The sequence below is a fragment of the Brachyhypopomus gauderio genome, chromosome 19 (genome assembly GCF_052324685.1).
Source record: "Brachyhypopomus gauderio isolate BG-103 chromosome 19, BGAUD_0.2, whole genome shotgun sequence".
Lineage (NCBI taxonomy): Eukaryota > Metazoa > Chordata > Actinopteri > Gymnotiformes > Hypopomidae > Brachyhypopomus > Brachyhypopomus gauderio.
Window position 1 is genome coordinate 8,838,779 of NC_135229.1, and position 20,145 is coordinate 8,858,923.

The 20,145-nt window shown below is 39.5% G+C and overlaps 1 protein-coding gene across 3 annotated transcripts in view; it reads right to left on the reverse strand.

Moving 5' to 3' along the window:
* Window positions 1-20,145, reverse strand: part of esyt2a (extended synaptotagmin-like protein 2a) — a 41,979-nt gene that overhangs the window by 2,114 nt on the left and 19,720 nt on the right. Inside the window, exons 8-21 of one of the 3 annotated variants that reach the window (XM_076981115.1) lie at window positions 19,932-20,055; window positions 14,904-15,080; window positions 14,378-14,460; window positions 14,035-14,083; window positions 13,315-13,404; window positions 12,210-12,305; window positions 11,827-11,928; window positions 9,136-9,198; window positions 7,045-7,119; window positions 6,582-6,668; window positions 6,306-6,455; window positions 3,018-3,451; window positions 2,361-2,459; window positions 1,926-2,057 (exon numbers count right to left, since the gene is read on the reverse strand). In XM_076981115.1, the coding sequence (XP_076837230.1) occupies window positions 1,926-2,057; window positions 2,361-2,459; window positions 3,018-3,451; window positions 6,306-6,455; window positions 6,582-6,668; window positions 7,045-7,119; window positions 9,136-9,198; window positions 11,827-11,928; window positions 12,210-12,305; window positions 13,315-13,404; window positions 14,035-14,083; window positions 14,378-14,460; window positions 14,904-15,080; window positions 19,932-20,055 (1,761 nt within the window). The remainder of the gene's footprint in view (window positions 1-1,925; window positions 2,058-2,360; window positions 2,460-3,017; window positions 3,452-6,305; window positions 6,456-6,581; window positions 6,669-7,044; window positions 7,120-9,135; window positions 9,199-11,826; window positions 11,929-12,209; window positions 12,306-13,314; window positions 13,405-14,034; window positions 14,084-14,377; window positions 14,461-14,903; window positions 15,081-19,931; window positions 20,056-20,145) is intronic. The other 2 variants (XM_076981116.1, XM_076981117.1) reach the window with 2 other exon arrangements.

The window sequence follows — 20,145 nt, forward strand, 5'->3', positions numbered from 1 at the left end:
GACTTGTTTGTTTATATATAAAACAGATCTGACAAAAAACTAAAGCGTCTTTCAGGTAAATCCTACTCCTGAAATATTGTTGCCTGTTGCCTCTATCTCTAAAAGGTAATCTATAAAACTTCGCTCCAAGCTAGAACGTTCTTTAAATATCAACTCCAGTGTAAAATACTATAATAATATATGCCATAATTCAAATTACTATCTGATGTGTGAGTGTGGCCTGTGTGTTGTGCTTCTAGAGGTAATTAGAGAGTTTAAGAGGCAATAAGAGTTTAATATGCATCATTAATTAAATGGGTGGGATACTACAAAGACAATTACTACATACACATAAATCATGATGGTACAAATTACTGGAAGGAGGTAGTTTCTTTGCTCTGCATCTTACCTGATATGTGAACTATGCTGTATACTATAAGAGGACTATAATCTGGTAAGCCATGTGTATAGCTTTTGACAGCTATGACAACCAATTTGATGGACAAATAAGTAGGATGGTGCACAAGGAAAATGTGGGGCAGTCTACTAAGTTTTAGCAGACATAGTCCAAAAGGGACTTGCAGCATGATGCAAGTTTTTAATCTAACAGAATGTCATCACACCTGAACTCAACTTTAAGATCATGTACTCATGTAATACTTCAAGTCCAGGGTAAAAACAATACTGAACCAATACAGAGGCACAGACACTCACGTTTGGTCATAGACTGTGTTCAGAACACAGAGGCACAGACACTCACATTTGGTCATAGACTGGGTTCAGAACACAGAGGCACAGACACTCACGTTTGGTCATAGACTGGGTTCAGAACACAGAGGCACAGACACTCACGTTTGGTCATAGACTGGGTTCAGAACACAGAGGCACAGACACTCACGTTTGGTCATAGACTGGGTTCGGAAAAGAGGCACAGACACTCACGTTTGGTCATAGACTGTGTTCAGAACACAGAGGCACAGACACTCACTTTTGGTCATAGACTGTGTTCAGAACACAGAGGCACAGACACTCACGTTTGGTCATAGACTGGGTTCAGAACACAGAGGCACAGACACTCACGTTTGGTCATAGACTGTGTTCAGAACACAAGAGGCACAGACACTCACGTTTGGTCATAGACTGTGTTCAGAACACAAGAGGCACAGACACTCACGTTTGGTCATAGACTGTGTTCAGAACACAGAGGCACAGACACTCACGTTTGGTCATAGACTGGGTTCAGAACACAGAGGCACAGACACTCACGTTTGGTCATAGACTGGGTTCAGAACACAGAGGCACAGACACTCACGTTTGGTCATAGACTGGGTTCAGAACAGAGGCACAGACACTCACGTTTGGTCATAGACTGTGTTCAGAACACAGGCACAGACACTCACGTTTGGTCATAAACTGGGTTCAGAACAGAGGCACAGACACTCACGTTTGGTCATAGACTGGGTTCAGAACAGAGGCACAGACACTCACGTTTGGTCATAGACTGGGTTCAGAACACAGAGGCACAGACAATCACATTTGGTCATAGACTGGGTTCAGAACACAGAGGCACAGACACTCACGTTTGGTCATAGACTGGGTTCAGAACACAGAGGCACAGACAATCACGTTTGGTCATAGACTGGGTTCAGAACACAGAGGCACAGACACTCACGTTTGGTCATAGACTGGGTTCAGAACACAGAGGCACAGACACTCACGTTTGGTCATAGACTGGGTTCAGAACACAGAGGCACAGACACTCACGTTTGGTCATAGACTGTGTTCAGAACACAGAGGCACAGACTCACGTTTGGTCATAGACTGTGTTCAGAACACAGAGGCACAGACACTCACGTTTGGTCATAGACTGTGTTCAGAACACAGAGGCACAGACACTCACGTTTGGTCGTAGACTGGGTTCAGAACACAGAGGCACAGACACTCACGTTTGGTCGTAGACTGGGTTCAGGGTTTTCTTGATAGTGCTAGTTTTTCTGCGCCCAGATCGCCGCTTGTCGGGGAGCAGATACAGACGCACATACGGGTCAGAACCGCTGTCTGTGAACGCGATCAGATTCCTATGAACAGACATGTAGGTTTTATTTCTTTTAATATATAAAACATATAGCGCTAATATTCACAAGATATTCATTTGATTTGGTGTGTGCATTACCACCACCAACATATGATCGTGTGTTACCTGCAGCATGACTATGTTACATGCAGTATGTGTTACATGTAGGCATACACCAAAACCCTCATTTTGATTCTCTGAGAGCTCTCTGTGTGAGAGATGGGAGCTCTGACCCACTAACATGAATTTGCTCTTTCTGAGTTCTGTCTGTACATCTAGATTATGGGGGTAGAGCTTGTGGGTTTACCTGCAGCTGTGGACCACTACTATGAGTTTGTTCCGCTGGGGACTGTGTCGGACCGTCAACTGAACCTCTCCTAGGGGAAAATAAGTGGTAGAGGAACCACTGTGGATGCGCGCACACACACACACACACACACACACACACACACACACACACACACACACACACACACACACACACACACACACACACACACACACAGTGTTAGTTGTTTTTAATATAAAACAAAAGTAGTACAAATCTTTAAATATAGAATGGTGAAAGATTATAATCATTATGATATTAAGCCCAACACTAAACCCTAAGGTACCTCAGAGTCTATGTTCTGAGCAATTTTCATGCAAGAATGTGTGAATAAGTGGATGTGTGAATGAGTGAATGTGTGAACGAGTGAGAATGTGTGAACGAGTGAGAATGTGTGAACGAGTGAGAATGTGTGGACGAGTGAGAATGTGTGGACGAGTGAGAATGTGTGGACGAGTGAGAATGTGTGGACGAGTGAGAATGTGTGGACGAGTGAGAATGTGTGGACGAGTGAATGAGTGTGGACGAGTGAATGAGTGTGGACGAGTGAATGAGTGTGGACGAGTGAATGAGTGTGGACGAGTGAATGAGTGTGGACGAGTGAATGTGTGGATGAGTGAATGTGTGCTCCTTTACTTGTGCAGCTCTTGCAGCCGATGCTGTAGCTCCTGGGTGGCGTAAGGGTTGGAGATGTCTGAAGCAATGCTGGGCGTCGGCTCTTTGCTATTGAGGTGCAACTGAGAACCTGATACTGCCAAGTTAGATGAGCTCCTTCTGATCTCTGACAGGTGGACGGGTGATTCACCTCGTGTGGCGTTCGATGTAGATTCCAACAATGGTGCACGTTCAGGTTTGGTCCGAGTGGGCAGGGTGGACTCTGGAATGGAGTTGGGGACCTGTGAAGGAGACTTTGGTGTGGCAGAACTCGAGGGCTTGGAAGTGTTCTTGGAATTTAAAACTTTTTTCGGGGGGTTGGAATTTGATGCACTTGGAATGGCGCTAGAAGCCTGATTCTGAACCTGCACTGAGGATGGTTGGTCTGAAGCTGATGACTTCTCCAAGCTAAGAACCTGGTAAAAAATGCACACACAAATGAGAGAATAGTTCATTTCAACTACCAAAACATTAAGTTATTGATTAATAATTGTTTTAATGGCACTAGGCCACTAAATACTGTTAACTGCAGTACTACATGATCAATCATGATCCAGATCAATTAAAATACAGACTTAGCAAAACAAACTTTGCTTCAAATTTTACAAATGAAAGAAAAACAAATTGCATTATTTAAAGAACGCAATTAGAAGAAAGGTCTTCATTAATGCCATGTGGCACCAGGGTCTTCATATGAAAAATGTACCAGGCATTTTTCACCATCACCACCTCTAGGCATTTGATTTATTATTTCTAGACCCATGAAACACAGGGAATAAATAGCATGACCACTTTCATTAAAACGCCTGTCAATCAAAGATCTTTATTTATAATAGCATATTTGTGTTCACAAACTCTTGTTTTTAATTGTTGTTTATCAAAGACCATATGCATGAGGATGTGTGTAATTATTTACTGTTAACATACAACTACTAACAATGCAATTATAGCATGTTAAATTACCCTTTGGAATGATTAAATGGACATAGTTTGTGCTCATTTGCACAAACTAACTCATCTCATTATAGTCTGTAACAAAATCTTGAAAAACACATGGCCTATCTGTAGATCAGTAGCCAATACTTCTTCACGATGAAAAAGGCCATTTGTGAACCAAATCCTTGATATGCAAATCATCAAATTGAGACAAATATTCAGTTAGAGACTGATTACCTGATGCCATCAGATACTGACTAGAGAAGGAAACTGACTACCCGATACCATCAGATACATGCTGTGGCATCAAATGGCAACAAAACATGAATTGACATCATTCAATTGTCTATTGATTTCTTGAAAACATGTTGATTTGTCTCAAATCAAGATATAAACCTCCTTATCAGCCATTTTAATCACAGCACTCTCATCTGACATCACGCATTTTAAAGCCACTTGTTCTTTAGCAAGCAAATTTGAAAAAAGTGAATAATCAGTTTTGTAACCAAGATAAAGCTTCTTGCAGTAACAGTCTGAAAAATGTTTCCACCACAGAATTACAAAAGGGAGGGTCAAAAGAACTCTGGTGTAAGAAAAAAAAAAAAAAAAAAAAAAAAAAACTTATCAGGTACGGGTTGTTTGTCTCCAAATGAATAGAACTGTGTATTTCCAATTGCACCAGTCGGAATAACTTAAACCTACTTTAGTCATAAATGCATTTGCCTGTAACTAATGAGCCCTTTAGACAGCAAACACAACTGATCATCACCGAGCCTTTTATGGGATATTTGGGAAATGTTTATTGCATTCGATTGTCCTTCAGAGCTCTTGTGTTTTTTTCTTTCCCACCTCCTCATTTTGTATATGCTAGTTCTATCCCCACTTTTGTAGATGTGGTAGGCTGTTGATGTCTGGTTCTCAAAAAATGCTGAGATAACATAGCAGTGTCAATCTGTTCCTCTGTAGATATATTGCTTGAAGCTATTCTTGGTCATGGATATTCCCACACTGAGATCCTCCAAGGATAAAAATTTTCAATGCAATAATCCCTCCAATATTTATCAAGTTTATGTGATTGCAAATCAGCTTTCTAAATATCCATACTGGTCCAGATATTTGGCAGACAGATGCTTAAGTTGATCCTTGGAAAATGTCTTACTTGTTCCCTTATATGGACCCATATTTTCAATAAAGTTATTTCTTCATGTAATTTCTTTGCAAGTTTTTCTTTTGATTCTCAATTATCCTGAGGATAATCTCTGCTGCCCAGCGTTGTTATTTGCAGAATGTGTAATCCTTGTGGAATTAATTTATAGTGCCAATACCAAGAAAACATAGATCAACATAAGAATCTTTGTTGCCTTTTTTGCGTAGATTATCCATAATATTGTACTGAGATGCCAGAGGATCTTCAAGTTTATCACCTTACACACTAGAAAGCAAAATTTGAGAATCCAATCCAGTATGACATAAGTGAAGAAGTTCTGTTCAATTACCACCAAACAGTACTTATTTTTTCTGGTCTCACAAGTGTTTATTAGTATTTCGCCACACAGCCTTCTTCAGCCTGCTAGTGACATTAACATCAGGAGACCGATAAGGAATGTACTGGCTTCGTTAATACTTTGATTTGCTTATAGTTAATTTATAGAAATGTATTTACATTTTTGCTGGTCTCTGTATTTTAATTGGTTTCATTAAGGTTGAAGGAGGTGCGGTCTAGCTTTTAACACACAACATTTACCATTTGGTCTGGTCATGATAATGTCATCAGCAAGCTGAAGGAACTCCTGGGCTGACTGTGAGACCCATCAACAAAGAAGCAATTATATACCGTCTACATTTCAATGAATCTTTCCAAATAACATTTACGGAATTTAGCAGATACAAGATTGGCTTAGAAAAATGCTTAAATTTTCTACTCAAAATATCCTTAGTGAGCACAAATATGTGAGTTTAAAAATACTCTTAACTGAGACAATGCTACAACCAAGTGTCAATGCTGAAACGAAGAATGAGAGTTAAAATACAATACAACATAATTCAAGAACAATAACTAAACAAGTACAACCATATAAAAAATTATTTCTACTACTAGTGAAGAGAACAATAGCAAGTGGATGCATTTTTTCGGTTTGTTTTAAATGTATAAACTAAAACAATGTCGCAGAAGAATGACATTGGAGAAAACAACTCAACCTCCCCCAAATCTTAAGAGGGGAATGCACTGACACCCCACCACCACCACCACTCATGAAGGGCCATAGGCCAGCTAACAAAAACTGTGCAGACACAGATAAGTGTTTGTTTGCTTTTCTGTGTGTTTGTGTGTACCTTTAGAACCAACTTCATTTTGAGGGTAGCGTTGGGTCCTGCACTCTTTAATGGGAATCTCTGACTGAGATTCATGTCCTCAGCCTCCAGCAGCTCGGTCAGAGGCACAGTCAGAGTTCCCAGGGAACATTCATGTTTCTCATCTTTTACCTATAGACACCAGTAAGCAGAGGAATACACATGTACATAACACGAATCAGATTTTTATTCATAGCTTTGTGTGTGTGTGTGTCTGTTTATGTGTATGTACATTTGTGTCGGTATTTGTGCAGTTACCTCTACTTCCAGTTCCTGAGTTTTTGGGTTATGTACACGAAATGCAAAGGTCTCTTCCCAGACAGGTTCACTGGTTTTATAGCGTGTCTGTGAAGATAATTAATAGCTATATTAATGAATCCTGAATGATGCCATAATGAAATATTCAAATACGACAGCATACATGCATAGCCAATAATAATTTTGGTTAAAAAATTGTACATATGACCTTTTCTAATATTAGAAAGTACAACGTGGTCAGAGCTGCCTATTAAACTTATGTTTCTTACTTATAGCTTTAAGCTTTAACGGAAATCAGGAAAACTGTGCAGAGCATTGTGCCTCTAAATGTACATACCTTGCATGTAAATGTACATACCTTGCATGTAAGTGTACATACCTTGTGTGTAAGTGTACATACCTTGCGTGTAAATGTATATACCTTGTGTGTAGGTGTATATACCTTGCGTGTAAGTGTACATACCTTACTCTCGTCCGTCTTTGATCCAACTCTAAACTGGACCAAAGGACTGGGGTCACTGCTGACCTTCTTTGCAGACTGCAGAGAAACAGGTAGCAATCACACATTAATTATCAAGTTGCCAAATCCTACCATTTAAGCATCAAATGCTATTTCCTTAAGGTCCATATACATTGATTTGGACAACATATGATTTATAACATAAATAAAACAAAATACCAAAAACAAAAATAGTTTAGTATTAAACATAGTGTAGCAGTATGCCATCTAACACTTTGTCCTTTAAGGGACATAGACACCTGGTGAAAGCTGGCAGTAATAGAAATATATATGCTTTTTAAGTCCATTACAGAAAGGAACTATCATAACCAACACGCCAAAGACTGAACCCAGACAGCAGAAAAAGCCACATTCAGAAGTGATTTGTTAGAGACATGGTTAGGGCTTGCCCACAGATCACCATCTTGGATCTGATTTGCTGTGAATTAAACAGTTCACAACTGATATCAGCATCAGAGAAATCAAGAAGTGTTTCATTAGATCTCGACATTTCTCTTGATTTTTTTTTTAACCACTGCATTTTCTGAATACATTAAATTGAAACTCCAAATCCAACTGTCCTTATTTTTGTACTTTATTCATCTTTACATAAAGGCAAAATGCAATTTACATGTTCATAATTCTGTTAAGTTCTTTTTGTGTTAGATGTATTGGTATTGGGCAGATTATTACTTTATAAATTTTATATCAGAAACTGGGATTTGAATCAGAACCTATGGCAATAAACATTTTAGGGTCTTAGACATTTTCTTGTTTCATTTGTTAGTCAGGCTCGGGTTAGTCAAACCAGGCATACATGACAAAAAAGACCAAACCTGGGCCTCATTCTTCATACCTGGCTTGATGTTTAAATTCTGACAAAAACCATCAAAATAAGAACACTGGGTCTTAATGTGTTCTGCAGTATATGAATGATGATAGTCCCATCTGGCTCTGCCCAACCTGTCAGTCTTGTCTTTGTTTTGGGTTACACGTGATTTGTTTTGTTTGTTTTCCCATGCGATTTCAGTTTTCATCCTCCTTTATTTGTGAACCCGCCTCCTCTTTTGTTTCATCACCTGTGCTCAGTTTAGTTCCCTTATTTGTGTGTATGTATACCACCTGTTTTCAGTACTTGTTTGCAGGTCAATTATCAATGAATTGGTGATCAAGCTTTGGTGTTTGTTCATCTTTCTGCTTGTGTGATACGTCTGTGATGTTTATTCTACTCTATGCCTCAGTTAATGTTGTTCTGATGTTTCTTGTATTATTCCTGCTCTGTACCCTGTGCTCCTTGCTATGTGTCAAGTGATACTAGCTTTTCTTCTTAGAGTCAATGAAAAGGTTCAGTGCTAATTGATTGATTGCTCAAGTGTTTTCAAACCCAACAGACTGCTCAGATGTGGTTTCAAGTCCAGTTCATTTGTTCTGAAAGGGAGCTAATAATTTTGACCGTCTCAGTTTTTAGCAGAATTTTCATAAAGAAATCCTGAATATTTATTTCACATTCCAAAGTGTACCAAAATGGGGCCATAACATTGACAAATTATTTACTATATGAATGTTTATGAATATTGCAAACATTGGGCAAGATTTTAGGCGAATATGCAAAAGTTCCTAGGGGGCTAATAATTTAAGTGTATATAACAACTGTTTTTTTTTTCATTTTATGTAACAGTAATAGTTGAAATGGTTTTTGTTATGTTGTTAACATGTTAAAAGTTAATACACTGTGTATTGTTTGTAGCAATGGCAAATTAATAGCACATCAATAGTCTTGAGTGAGTCACATATTTACTTTAATACAGCCCAAAACAGGCTGTGCCACATCTTCCCAACAATCTCCTGACACTCCTGTTACTTTACGTTCTCTACATTCACATTTGTAACTTTAGACATTTTGTCTTGTATCATATTCAATTTAATGTAGAGTTTTAATATAGAAAACAAACCTTTAATGCATTTTGGCCATGTGCTGGCTAGGGTTAGGGTTTAATGCCTTGGGGATGTGGTGCTCTGTATGTGTTTCCACATCACTAAGTAAAGTGCCATTACCTTTAGTGCTTTATCGACTGAGGACTCCTTCAGACCTGCATGGTTGAATTCTAATGGATTGCGCTTTTTCCCCAGGAGGAAGAGGATGAGCCCATGCACATGTGCGTGCAAACACACACACACACAGGTAGAAGAGTAATTAGTAAAGAGCATGCAGAGAGGTTAAAATCACGATTCATGACACCACAAACAAAAAAACAAACAAATGAATCAACCACCAAAGTCACCACCCTGGAACAGTGAAAACATAAAATGGAGTAAGAAAGATATTAATCAAATGAACAATGAACCATAAGACCAACAAAAATAATAGAAAAATGAAAGGAGACAGTTAAAGTAATAGTCACCAAAAATACAGTCACTGTATTTATTAGAGCAGCATAAAACTGAACACTACCTAAACTACACACTACACTAAACTATGCACTACACTAAACTACAGACTACCTTAACTACACACCACACTAAACTACACACTATCTAAACACTACACTAAACTACACTTACTGTGTTACGGCAAAGAGCCACATAGTACATGGGCGAGTGGGGGGGGGGGGGGTGGCGAGTGTAAATTATTAGCTGTGAAGACAGTCAAATGCTGTTTTCCACTACGCCAGTTTTAAAAGTATTAGCGGCTCGCTAGGCTTGTAAACTAACCGCGCACCACGAAAATGTAGCAGTGTGTCGCCCCGTTTGTGCAGGTGAGCCCGCGGACCAGGCAAAGAGCGAGCCGCGGGTTGGCCACCCCTGGTGTAGTGCATAGTTTAGTGTAGTGTTCAGTTTTATGCTGCTCTAATAAATACAGTACCTAAACACTACACTAAACTATACACTACCTAACTTCATAGGTGATTCTGTATTCTGTGACCATTTTTCATTAAACTTACCCTTCATTAAACCCCCTTTTTAAAAAATATTTTTTACAGTTTTTTTAAAGCAGGGCCGGGGCAGAGCAGCCATGTGTTCCAGTTCAAAGCTCCCACCAACTTAAAAGGAACCGCGGCCCATTTCTATGTAGTAGTTTGTAGAGGCAAATTTATATTTTGATTAGATGACTGACCATATAGGAAAAGGAATGCAATATTGAGCCCGAAAGTGACAATCACAGAGACAATGAAGGAGGAGAAAAAGGAGAGATGAAGAAAAAGCAATCCATAATATTCTTACTCACACTTCACCTTAACATGGTGTGTACAGTCCTAAATGTACCTGTACTCATCATCCCACACAAATAATTTAAAACCTTTTGGGTTTTTTTTTTTAAAGTCAAAATCACTCAGCATTTACATTTAGGTCCAATATTACATCTTAAATAAATAATGCGAAACAAAGTGAAGTGTTACGTAAAACCAAACACCTGGTTTCATTCAACATGCACTTAGACATCAAGGAAATTCAATAAAACTGAGAGATAGTTACACGATAACAGTGTAACTTCTACTCTGACATACAAAAAATGACCACAGACCTGGCACAAATTTAATTATTTCTACACTTGTAAAATTGTGACAATAACAAGTTTTATGTATGAATTTTTAATGATGTGATCAAAGCTAAGAGGCTTGGCACTGGCTATCAAAACATACCTCAAATGTTTTTTATTCTCTCTATTTAGGTGATAAGGAAACAAAATATAGAGAACATGAATAGTTTTTATGTTTACAATTTAATGAATTGTTTGCCCCTACATTCCAGGTCCATACTGTATCAAACACATATACAAGTCCAATAACGCGGGCTTTGGCATCAGTGTGCAAAAAAACACTGTACTGGTCCGGTAAAGAATGTATGTCTGTAAACAGCACTGAACTGTATTACCAAAACATTAGATTTTTCAGTTCTGTATGTCTATGAATCCACTGATTATGACAATACTTTCATGAACAAAAACCTCTAATAGAGAATCATTATTGCAATAGGACTCACAGAATTTACGAATTGTGTTCAGAAACTGCTAAAAATTGTCTTTTTAAGGTATTCTGAAAATATTCAACAACTTCAACTTTTAGTAGTCTGAGTAGTACAAACTTTTTCTGCAATTATTCTTGTATGCTTTTTTAATTACACAAAAGTTGAAGAAAACTACTCATTTTACTACTACTACATTTTACTACTACTACTCAATTTAATCTAGTGGTAGTAAACAATGGAATGCAGAAAACATTGTTTTGTTCTGTAAAAATCTAGGGGTTTTCAAACGGTATTCACAAACTAGTTAATATTTACTTTATATTCCATGTCACCTCACCTAGGAATCATGCTACTATCTGACTGAACACAAGATCTCATGCTACATAAACACAAGCATGCAGTACGAACATTACCGCACTTCTAACAAGAATGCAGTACTAACTAAGGAAATTCTGGTGTTTAAATGCAATATTTCTTCTCTGGGACAACCTATATTCATAGTACAGTAAAAACTAGATTTCAAAGTAAAAAATGTTCACTTTTTTCAGCTTCTATAGAAGCTACAGTAAACTTTACCAGTGCACAGGAAAAAACACAAACAGAAGAACAAATTACAAACACAGATAAAGCTTTGCTGATATGAAGAGCCATCAAGAAACTTTTAGATGCACCGAGTCCAAACAAAGATGCTCAAAGGAACAGCAGCATGAACCAGCACAATCATCATGCTCAACAGTAGAAGGAAATAAATCACGTGCACAAGCAGAGCTGGAGACTCACAAACAGAGTCCGGCAGAGTGTTGCAGTGTTCTCACAGAACACGAGGCCTGCAGAACGCCGCTCCTTCAGACAACCACTGGCCAGGTCTCCCTCAAACACACTCTTCACCCAGGACAACGGCCAGAGAGCAGGCAAGGAAGAAAAAAATAGCCAGAAATATTGGGAAATAGGTACAGAGAAGGGAACAGAATAGTATGGGTAGCAGAAATAGAGCCGGCTGCACATGGCGTGAGAGCACAAGAGTGAGTCGGAATTAGATCGGCCCAAACGTGCTTGTGGACCAGAAAGAATGAAATAAAAGAGCGTGAAGTAGAAAGAGAGGAACCGTGGCCATTCACATGGATGGATGTACAGTTCGTCTGGTCATTTGTATCAGTACTTACAGGAAGGTTCTTGGCCGAGTCCAGATGTACAAGCAACAAGGCAGAGGAGAGCCCGTCATTAGCCTGACCTCTGTCAGCCCTTATACTGCCCAACACCTATGTCACACACACACACACACACACACACACACACACACACACACACACACACACACACACACACACACACACACACACACACACACACACACACACACACACACACACACACAATGTTTCTACAAAAATTCAATACACATTTGTGTTTTTCATTTTTTGGTTACATTCCAAGATGTAGCACCTTACATTTCTTACAAGGTAGTAGCAATTTCTACTGCATGATCACTCATTGCTACAGCAAAATATCTACAGTTAAAACCGTTATGTCTATTTACAGTTCTTTGTAAATGTAGAGTATGCCTTATGCCCTGGCCTGCATCTATGCTTGCAACCATATTGAAAATACAAGCCATGTCCCCAGTCCCTTCCGTGTACCTGCATTGGAGTATTTTAAATATGTGACCGCTCTTCAGCAACCATTTCTGTACAAAGCACACAGGTGTAATTGTTTTCTTATTTGAAGTTTCCTCTTCTTCAAAATGTTCACTGCACCTTAAATTTCATTTTTTCACATTTTGTTGTTCTACCAACAACAAAATTAAGCAATTTTAGCTTAATACATTAATTAATCTTGGTTTTATATTTATTTGTTTTGAAATGGTATCAAACAGGAATATCATCTGTATTTCAGATGCCAGATCACGTATTACGAGTCACAAATGTTTTGGGGTAAAGCAGTTTTTGCCTGTTTGTGTTGCTGTTGCTACAGACTCAGTTTTACTGCTTCTAGAAGACAGATCACCATCTTGCCTCTTACTGTTCTATATAACTGAAATAACAACAACAGACTGGCTCAAGATGACCAGGAGCAGCTGATGTGTTATGTCTGAGTGGGGTGCATCCAAAAATGTGAATTCATGTGAATTAAAAATATTAAAATTAAAAAATGGTGAGTTTTCATACGTGTTTAGATCTTTACCTGTAGAAGCACTCAGACCGTTGCAGTTTGTGCTGGTGTGAATGGATGCATACATTGCTGTGTGTTAGAGGGATGCGTTTGCGATACCTGCTCGAGTTTATCAGGTGTAGAAAGAGGAGTTAACCACTCCAGCTTCAGGTGCAGTTTCCCAGATGTTACATCATCCAGCACAAACCACTACATACATAAACATGCATATACAGAAACAAAAGGAACGACAGTGTGTTACTAAGATTTAAGAAAGATATAAAACCTCCTGTAATTTATAATACCCATGGGCATGGTAGTGGGGAGAAAAGTGGACCTGACTACCCAGTGCCCGAGTAGGGAGAGGGGCCCATTTTTTTGCTCATGTGCCTCGTTTACTAGCATTTACAGGGGCCCACTGACATTGAGTGTGTACAGGGCCCAGAATTAGCTGCTACGCCCCCAATAATACCCAAACATTATAAAGATTAATATGCATATGACTGAGTTTCATATCTGAAGACTGGTAAGCTAGGGGACACGACACATTAAGGGCTTCATACTGGACTTCTCCTGAAAAGGCGGAACCAGAACCATGGGTATAATCCAATATTTTCAATGGAATCTGTCAAGTAATTTGCCGTTCCCACTTTCCCACAAATATTCTTTTTTACCATTTAACTTGTGCAACAGTATAAATCTCTATGAAAACAATGGATCCATTTTCACTATAATCCATAAGATGTTAAATTAGATGTAGATCTAATCTAGATCACTCCTCCCAACAAAAGCAAAGTAATAATTAAACAAAATAATGATCATAATTAAAACAAAAATCACCTCATCAACTTTCTGCTCTTTCTGTATTTCCTTCAGATCAATGACAAGCCTACAGGAAGAAAAACTTCATTTTAAAACTGCTACAGTCTTTCTATGTTGATCAGTGGAACACAATTCTCAATAACATTCTCATGTTTTGCCTGTGTCAGGACTTTTGAACATGATTTACTTTTATGTAATACAAAACTCTATACATTCTTAAACATATTGCATTTCAACAAACCTGATCAGAGAATGAGCCTACTTCAAGTACTATTTCAAGTAAATAAACAATAACGGTAGATTTGATTTATTTTGCCTGCCACTTCAAATAGTGCTAGTTGTTTTGGCACAGAAAAACTACCTGCCGAGGAAGTCATCTTCATCAGGGTCTTCATCAAATAGCTCAATTTGCAGATTTTGCCCTGGTTGATCATACACCAACCCCTGACACACACACAAACACACACACCCACACAGTGGGTGTTCAATTCAAATATATAATTTATCATTTTTTTTTTATCTGATAAACAGAGCTGGACTGCTTTACACTTTTCCCCAGTATGGTATTATGATCAGATATTATTAGATCAGGTATTATAATCCACCATGTAACAATTCCATCCAAATTCATCAAGGCTTATACATCTAATTTTTTAATGATCCATAATTTCTTCAGAGCACTATCTTATGTTCAGTTTTGTTAGTGGAAAATAAATAAATTAAGTAAGTGAAAAAATTCTATGTGATCTTTGCTCTACCATCTTGAGGACAAAATGATGTTTAATGTCATAATCTCATGGTCTTCAGCTCATGTCATACATTTTAACAGATAGTCTTAACAGATGAAACAGATAGTTTAACAAATGAAATGACATGATAAATCAAACCTCAAACACTTCGTTCCATTTGGGGTTCAGACAATCCTTGATGACTTTGCTGTGAAAAAGGTCACCGCAGACTTTAATGACTCCATATGGATCAGACTTTCCTTTGATCAAACCACCCAGATATGTGTCTTTAGCCAGGAGGTCCTGCGCCTCCATGAAATGTATTCTCAAAACACCCTGCAAGTACACACACACACACACACACACACACACACACACACACACACACACACACACACACACACACACACACACACAGAACATAGGGTCAGTCATTAAATTTTAAATCAGTGTATTATATATCTTGTGTTTGTGTGTGAGAGAAAGTGAGTGTGAGATTAAATCAGTGTATAAAAGTAGGTACAATTTTTACTGTTAGATCTAGTTGCATTAAAATGAAGAATAAATTCCCATTTATGAATGAATCAGGTCTGTATATCTATTGTAGGCCACACCCTAACATGGCACTTGAATCTTACAATGGGGTACTGATCGGACTGGATTGAGCTAACAGAAAGGCAACAGTAACTCAAATAACCACTCGTTACATCGGAGGAATGCAGAAATGTACACTCACTGGCCAATTTATTAGGTACACCTGTCCAACTGCTCATTAACGCAAATGGAAAATCAGCCAATCACTTGGCAGTAACTCAATGTATTTAGGCATGTAGACATGGCCAAGATCTGCTGCAGTTCAAACAGAGCATCAGAATAGGGAAGAAAGGTGACTTAAGTAACTTTAAATGTAGCATGATTGTTGGTTCCAGACGGGATAGTATGAGTATTTCAGAAACTGCTGATCTACTGGGATTTTCACACACAACCATCTCTAGGGTTTACAGAGAATGGTCCAAAAATATCCAGTGAGCGGAAGTTCTAATAATAATAATAATAGGTTACATTTATATAGCACACTTCACAAACCCAAGGACGATTAACATCACATATAAGGGGACACAAACTTAGGAAGAATGGGAGGTAAAGAGGAAAGTTTTAAGTTGATTTTTGAAAGAAGACAGAGTAGAAGAGTTATGAAGAGATTGAGGCAGAGAGTTCCAGAGTTTTGGGGCTGCAGCACTGAAAGACCTACTGCCCAAGGAAGCAAGATTAGTGCGTGGGACAGTCAGAAGAGTGGAGTGAGAGGATCTAAGGGTGTGAGAGGGACGATAAACCTTGATGAGATCGGTGAGATATGCAGGGGCAAGACCATGAAGAGCCTTGAATCTAAGAATCAGAATTATATAGTTGATAATGCCAGTGACAGGTAACCGGTGTAACTGCTGAAGGACGGGAGTGATGTGCGCAGAGCGCTTAGTAGATGTGAGGACTCGAGGTGCAGAGTTCTGGATGTACTGAAGGCGGTTTTAAAAGTTTAGCTGGAAGGCAGAATAAGAGGGAATTGCAGTAATCGAGACGTGAACAGATGAAGGCGTGAACGAGCATTTTGGCATCGTCATCACTGAGGGACGAAGGCGAGCAATATTGTGCAGGTGGAGGGACCCTGTTTTAGTTACAAATTTTAGTGTTGAGTTGAATAGACAACCAAGGTTATTGATAGTATGAGAAGGCTTAATGGAAGTACCATCGACATTGACGGTGATGTTAGGGATATCAGGAAGTAATGATTTTGAGCCCACCAATAAGACCTCAGTTTTATCAGCATTGAGTCTGAGGTAGTTTTGGTGCAGCCAGAGTTTAAGATCAGAGATGCAAGCACTCAGTGTCTGGGCGGAAGCAGAATGGGAAGCAGTATTGATGTAGATCCGAATGTCATCAGTATAGCAATGGAAGTTAAGGCCATGTTTCCGGATGATAATGCCTAAGGGGGAAATATAGAGAATGAATAAAAAGGGTCCAAGAACAGAGCCCTGGGGTACACCCTGAGCGACAGGTGTAGGGGAAATCTTGTATAAATTGTTGCCTGTTGGTGAGATAAGACTGTAGCCAACTAAGAGCCAATCCTTTAACACCGATAGACTAATCTGGGAAGAAGAATGTTATGATTTATTGTGTCAAAAGCAGCAGTGAGGTCCAAGAGGACCAGAATGCTGAACAGTCTGGAATCTGCTGCGAGCAGGAGATCATTTGCAACTCTTAAGAGAGTAGACTCAGTACAGTGTAGAGTCCAAAAACCAGACTGAAAAGGCTCATACAGCGCATTACTGGAAAGAAAGTCAAGCAGTTGCATGGCAACAATATTTTCCATTATTTTAGCCATGAATGGGAAGTTCGAGATGGGTCTGTAATTAGATAGCAAAGATGGGTCTAGAGTCTAGACTCTAGACCAAGTTTTTTGAGTATAGGTGTGACAGCAGCTATTTTGAGAGAAGATGGGACAGTGCCTAACAAGTAGCATTGGTTTACCAAGTGGGAAATAGGAGTGGATATAACAGAGGGAAAGAGCGGGGGTGGGGGGTGGGTGTGTCAAGTTTGCAGGAAGAGGAGAACGACTCACTATGGATGTCAGACACAGTGGAAGGTTCAACAGAAGTAAAGGTAGAAGTGCATTTATCTAAGGCATCCATCTAAGAAGGCATTACACTGTTCAGGAGAGGAATGAAAGATGGAAGAGGGTGGTTTTAGAAGCTTATTTATAGTGTTAAATAAAGCTTTGGGTCTATGGCAACTACTATTTATGATACTGGAGTAATAGGAAGAGCAGGTAGTATATAAAGCGTGCCCATACTTGGATACTAGTTGATTAAAGAGCGTGAAGTGAACCATGAGTCCATTCTTCTTGTGAAGGCGCTAAAGACGCCTAACTTCGGTCTTAATAGCTCTGAGCTCAGGAGTGAACCATGGAAAGGAGTGAGTAGCAGGGACCTGTCCAATCTTACGAGGAGCATGGATGTTGAGTGTTTCAGAGATAGTACTGTTATAAAGTGTAAGAATGTCATCAGGTGAGGACAGATTAGAGATATCTGAGAAAGATGAAGAAAGAAGGGAGTGAGAGAAAGTCGTAGGGTCAATGGAGTTTAGTTTACGGAAGGTTACAGTGGTTTTGGAGAGAGATTTAGGAGAGGGCAGACTGAAAGAACATTCAATGAGCTTATGATCAGTAAAACAAACAACAGAACCAGAAACTGAAATGTCCAGGAGTCCAGATGTACAGAGCAAATCGAGGATGTGTCCATGATTGTGAGTGAGATAATAGACATGTTTTGTAAGTCCAAAACATTCAATTACATTCATGAGTTTTACAGACAATGCACATGTGGTGTCACCATGAATACTTAGGTCACCCAATAGCATGATGGCAGAAAATGTGGAGGAGGCTATTGTGAGTAATTCATTTAATTCAGTTAGGAAATCAGCAGGAGAATTGGGAGGACGATAGATTAACAGAAGCAGCAATGGTGTAGTAGCAGCAACTATCAAAGCTAAATATTCAAATGATGTGGTGTTATGAAAAGTCAACTCTTTGACCATAAAACTATGCTGGAATACTGCAGTCAATCCTCCTACTTTCCCAGTAAGCCGAGACTTTGATATGAAGGTGAAACCATAGGGCAACATCATGTTTAAGTGAAGGTAAACTTGTTGCCAGGTTTCAGTTAACAAAAGCATGTCCAGTTTGTTATGGACGATAAGGTCATTGATGAGTGAAGCCTTAATGGTGATGGAGCGGAAGTTGAGTAATCCTATTCTTGAGGGAGAAACAGTCAGCAATCAAGAAGACGTGAGATTCTGCATTTTCCCAATAGGGCAAAGATAACCGTAGTTAATTCCTTTGGTATGTAAAAGATGATTAACAGTCCGTTTGGAACCATCAGGAGCGTAGTGTGTTGTTGGAGACCGTAGAGTCCGGTGGATGTATCTGGGTCGGTGTGCAATACAGACAGAACGACACAGCTCAAATGTCGAAGAGTCGAGGCGAAGCTGATAGAACCACAGTGCAGCAGCAGATATCCAGATCCAGGACCAGAAAAGAACCCTCAGAACATCAGATCGTAAAATAAATATCACAAGTCCAGGCAAATCGCGTCTGTGGGCGCAAATGCCTTGTTGATACCAGAGGTCAGAGGAGAATGGACAGACTGGTTTGAGCTGATAGAATGGCAATAGTAACTCAAATAACCGAGGCATGCAGAAGAGCAACTCTGAAAGCACAATATGTCGAACCTTGAGGTGGATGGGCTACAGCAGCAGAAGACCACACCAGGTGCCACTCCTGTCAGCTAAGAACCGGAAACTGAGGCTACAATTCCATAGGCTCACCAAAATTAGACAATAGAAGATCAGAAAAACGTTGCCTGGTCTGATGAGTCTCAATTTCTGCTGCAACATTTGGATGCTAGGGTCAGAATTTGGCATCAACAACATGAAAACATGGATCCATCCTGCCTTATATCAATGGTTCAGGCTGATGGTGGTGGTGCAATGGTTTGGGGGATATTTTTCTGGCAATCTTTGGGCCCATTAGCACCAACTGAGTAGCAGGTCAATGCCACAGCCTACCTGAGTACATTTGCTGACCATGTCCATCCCTTTATGACCACAGTGTACTTATCTTCTGATGGCTTCTTCCAGTAGCATAACGTGCCATGTCAAAGCACAAATAATTTCAGACCGATTTATTGAACATGACAGTACTTGAATGGCCTCCACAGTCACCAGATCTCAATCCAATAAAACACCTTTGGGATGTGGTGGAACAGGAGATTCGCATCATGGATGTGCAGCCGACAAACCTGCAGCAACTGTGTGATGCTAACATGTCAATATGGATCAGACTCTCTGAGGACTGTTTCCAGTACCTGAAGGCAACATGGGGTCCTACCTGGTACTAGCAAGGTGTACATAATAAAGTGGACGGTGAGTGTAGTTCTAAATGCACAAGATGTCGAAGAGAACATTGAGCTACAATTACCTATGATTGTAAAAATTGGACAACAGAGTCCAATTTTGTGGGTCAGAATTTGAGAGTGAAACCTGGGCTTCTTTGCTTAGGCTACTGCCCCCGCGACCCAGATAAGTGGATGAGAATGGATGGATGTATAATATGTAGTGTGTGTGTGTTCATACCACAGGCACAGGAAAGCGTAGCTGGGCCAGAATTTGTTCATTTCCCACCAGTGGAATGGTGATTCTGTTGGGCAGGACGAGATAACTGCAGATAATGTCCTCAATGATTCCATCACTCAGACCACTGAGAAAGAAAGGGAGAAGAGATGGAGAGAGAGAGAGAGAGAATTAGTGAAACTAAAGATTACTGATGCTGTCTGAAGTACAGCACATT